Source organism: Notothenia coriiceps, unplaced genomic scaffold (assembly GCF_000735185.1).
Source record: "Notothenia coriiceps isolate Sejong01 unplaced genomic scaffold, NC01 NC01_scaffold00014299, whole genome shotgun sequence".
In the NCBI taxonomy this organism is placed as follows: Eukaryota; Metazoa; Chordata; class Actinopteri; order Perciformes; family Nototheniidae; genus Notothenia; species Notothenia coriiceps.
This window is the reverse complement of record NW_011347000.1, coordinates 1-4,213: the sequence shown is the minus strand read 5'-3', so window position 1 is coordinate 4,213 and position 4,213 is coordinate 1. Positions and strand designations below refer to the sequence as shown.

Genomic DNA, 4,213 nt, shown 5'->3' with positions numbered 1-4,213 from the left:
GGGCGGACGGCCCGGGGGCAAGGCAGAGTCCATGGTGGGGGTCTCGGGCGGACGGCCCGGGGTCAAGTCAGAGTCCATGGAGGGGCGAAGACCACAACGGGCGAACTCAGGGGGCCGAGCATGAGGGCGAAGGCAGCGGCAGGAATGAGTCAGGGGGCCGGGCCCGAGGACGAAGACCGCGGCACTCAGGGGGCCGGGCTCGAGGGCGAAGACCAGACAGCTCCGGAGGCCGGGCAGGACCCGGTGTCGGCCGAACAGGAACCGGAGCCAGCGGGACAGGCTTCGGCAGGATTCCCCACGAAAGAGGACCAGGATTTGGCAGGACCCCTGGCAGGAGAGTAGTCGGCGGGGCCTCCAACGGCACAGGACATAGGGTTGGCAGGACCCCCGGCAGAAGAGTAGTCCGTGGGACCCCCAACGGGACAGGACATAGGGTTGGCAGGACCCCCGGCAGGAGAGTAGTCGGCGGGACCTCCAACGGGACAGGACATGGAGTTCGTAGGACCCCCGGCAGGAGAGCAGTCGGCGGGAACTCCAACGGCACAGGACAGGACCCCCGGCAGAAGAGTAGTCGGCGCGACCCCCAACGGGACAGGACATAGGGCCGGCAGGACCCCCGGCAGAAGAGTAGTCGGCGCGACCCCCAACGGGACAGGACATAGGGCCGGCAGGACCCCCGGCAGAAGAGTAGTCGGCGGGACCCCCAACGGGACAGGACATAGGGCCGGCAGGACCCCCGGCAGGAGAGTAGTCGGCGGGGCCTCCAACGGCACAGGACATAGGGTTGGCAGGACCCCCGGCAGAAGAGTAGTCGGCGGAACCCCCAACGGGACAGGACCTGGAGTTGGCAGGACCCCCAGCGGAACCTCCAACGGCACTTGAGTGGGGACTTGATTAGGGACAAGAGAAGGGATTCGAGTAGGGACTGGAGAGGGGACTTGAGATGGGACTCGAGAGGTGACTTGAGGGGGAAATTGCGAGGTGACTTGAGAGGGTACTCGAGAGGTGACTCAAGAGGTGACTCAAGAGGAGACTCGAGAGGTGACTTGACAGGGATCTCGAGAAGGAACTTGAGCGGAGACTCGAGAGGTGACTGGAGAAGGAACTTGAGAGTGGGCTCGAGAGGTGACTTGAAAGGGAACTCAAGAGGTGACTTGAGAGGGAACTCGAGAGGTGACTTGAGAGGGAACGCCGACAGGACACAGGGAGCTGGCGTCGGCCGGAGAGCCAGTACTGGAGACGAAACTGGAGTCGGGACCATGGCTACTGGGGCCGGAACCATGGCTGCTAGGGCCAGGACTGGGGCTGGAACCATGGCTCTTGGGGCTCGGGCTGCTAGCCTGAACTTGCGACTCCTTCTCTTAGGAGCCTTTTGGAGGCTTCGTGGATCTCCGAAAGCCAGACGAGTTCCCGAGAACGGCTCCTGGACAGGAGCAGGATATGGGGAAGAAGCAGGGGTTGACTCCGGACGGAACACACCCGAGACGTTTGTAGTCAGCAGGCTGGAAATCACACACTGAGAGAAAGTTAAAAAATCCAGCCAGGTAAGAATTTCACCAAGCCTGGTTTCTCCATAGCCAACCGGTGCACCTCTACCAGAGTGGCCTCCTTCTGCAGAACACTGGACGCTCCCTTCCACCAATCATAGCATCAAGCCAAATTAAAGGAAACATTTTGTAATTCCATCTCAAATGAATCATCTGCTGGGTCCATTTCTTGGTTGGATCGTTCTGTTACGGTGGGTGAAGCAAGCAGGACCCAAATGCAGATAACGCTGAAAATGCCTTTATTTCAAGGATAACGAAAAAATACTAGGACAAAACAGAACACTCACCGGTGAACTCAGTCACAAACAAAAGATGAACCAACACTGAACACAGGAAGGGACAAGACTAAATACAGGGAGGGGTAATCACAAGACGAGAAACAGCCGGGCAGGGGAGGAGAAACACAATGGCGACAGGTGAACACAATCAGACAATTAGACACACCAGGGAAACTAACGACAGGGGAAAAACACAGGAAGAAGGACCAGACATATACAAGGAAGAAAACATGACAGGGAGAACAGCAAAACACCCAAAACAAGACATACAAAACGTGACATAACACAATAATCGTAACAGCTCTACTTGTATCTTTGCTACATGAATGTGAGGCCAGTTATAAATATGACTGGATTTGCTTTTCAGTATGACATAGAGGTCGATGTGGATGTCAGGCAATTATTAAATGTATCTATATGTTCCTATTCTGATGGATCCAGTGGATCACAAAGGCACAATCAGTATAGCCACTAAACAAAATAATGTCCATATCCTGTTAGGGGATATAGGAGACTCCTCCTGAAACTGATACAAAGCACCAAGGTAAAATTATCATTAAGTGTGGTGTTGATATTTTGTATACATATCAAAGACTTCTCTCTTATAAATACACATACATACTCTTTAGTCTGCGCTAAGACACTTTGTTTTCATGTGTTCCATTGTCTCCATGTGTTCAGGAGAGATGGGGAGGGGGTGCGAGTGTTCTGGGACCGGCTGAGAGAACCCTCCTTCACCTCCAGGTGGAACCCCTTCGCCACGGACTTCCCATTCGTCACGTTCACCCACCACCCCGTCAGGACCGTCAGCAACTCTTTCTCTGATCTCTGCGACGTGAGTTTATCCCCCAGTGATTACAGTTTACTCAATCTTCATATACACACTTTCTTATTTACCTCTGCCTTTTCCCTTGTGTAAAGCAAAGTGGCACGAGTGTGAGCAGCTTTGATGATTCTGAGCATGAGATCCGTTTTGCTGGCTCAAATGTGGTTAAACACTCCTCTTTAGTGCTCAAATCATTAACACCATGTTTTTATTTTGTTAAAGAACTACAAGGCAAAAGGTTTGGAGCAAAAGGTTGAACTTCTGCCATGGTTCAATCACTCACTCTACTCCACATGCATTCATACTGTAGATACTCTCGAGGCGTGTTGAAATCCAGTCTGTCTATTTAGGCTTCTATTGAGCCCCTCCACATGACTGAATGCCATGACTTGCACTCAGATGAGTTGTGTTTTCTTGTTGATAAAAAATAATCTAGAGTTACTTTAAAACAAGTTTAAGATGCAATGCAGATTGTTCTTGACACCAAGGAGAAGAGTAAAAGAGACGTAAACAGGAAGTCAAGAGTTGTCTGATATCTTCCTGATCCTCTCACCTCCCACAGATCCAGAAGTTTCAAGAGCAGCTCAGGGCTGCAGCGCAGAAGGTCCATGCCGTGAAGCCGGTTCCTGGGAAGGCCAACGGCGTCATGGTCCTGAACGAGCTCATCCACATCGAGACCTACGTGGGCCTCATGTCTTTCCTGGGGAACCAGAACAAACTGGGATACTGCATGGCTCGAGGCAACATTGGCTTCTAAGCATTCTTTATTTATACAATAGTTTTGTTGGAGATACGTTTGTTTAGAGTTTATTTAATTGTACAAGGATGATTTTTGATTATATTTTTGTGTGTCACATTGAAGCATGGTTTCAGGATGTTCTGTATACGGTTTGTAAACCCCCCCCCCACTATTTATACCAGAGTGTGGTGCGCTCTGCACCGGATCCCTGCTGCTCTCAAGGCGCTTTGTGTTTGCTCCTCAGTGATATGCTATTCCAACTCGTTCACAAAGGGACCTTTGTTCTGTCTCTGTTAAAAGCTCATTCCCATGCCATTCGGCCCCACATTTTATGCTTTAGTTTGATCATATAAAGTGTGTTTTTACAGTGCATGCAGTGCTTTGTGTGTTGACTGTGTCGCTCTGCCTCTTTTGACATCACCTGTTCCTCTATTGAGCCTGTGATAGACAAGAAAATAAAGGCATGTATATTTGGCTCTGTTTCCTTTGTTGTGGAATAAAATATGGAGATCTTGAGAGCAATTTCCATGGATATAATGCATCATTAACGCCTGAAATCACAGCTGACTGCAGGAGAGAGGAGAACAGATTTAAAGTTTGACTTTAGCGCAATGATTGGCTGCTAGAGATTGTGGTGAAATGTAATTGGTTAAAGATGGTCCCGTCTCTAGCACCCCCGCAGCCCGAGCTACGAGTGAAAGAACTAAACTTACATGAAACTTCCGTTGGGTTGCTTTAAAGTCAAGCTTCAGTTTAAGATTCACCCTGTAATAGATCTAATTTAAAAATGTTGCGATTTGATAATCGCATCATTTAAAATCGC

General features: G+C 50.3%; 1 protein-coding gene across 1 annotated transcript; it reads left to right on the top strand.

Annotated features, from left to right (window-relative positions):
- Positions 1 to 1,259: 1,259 nt before the first annotated feature.
- On the top strand, positions 1,260 to 3,865 carry LOC104948452 (tumor protein p63-regulated gene 1-like protein). Its single transcript, XM_010774659.1, has 3 exons — positions 1,260 to 1,493; positions 2,466 to 2,660; positions 3,214 to 3,865. The coding sequence occupies exons 1-3, from the start codon at positions 1,260 to 1,262 to the stop codon at positions 3,406 to 3,408; spliced, it is 624 nt and encodes a 207-aa protein (XP_010772961.1). The 3' UTR covers positions 3,409 to 3,865.
- Positions 3,866 to 4,213: the final 348 nt, after the last annotated feature.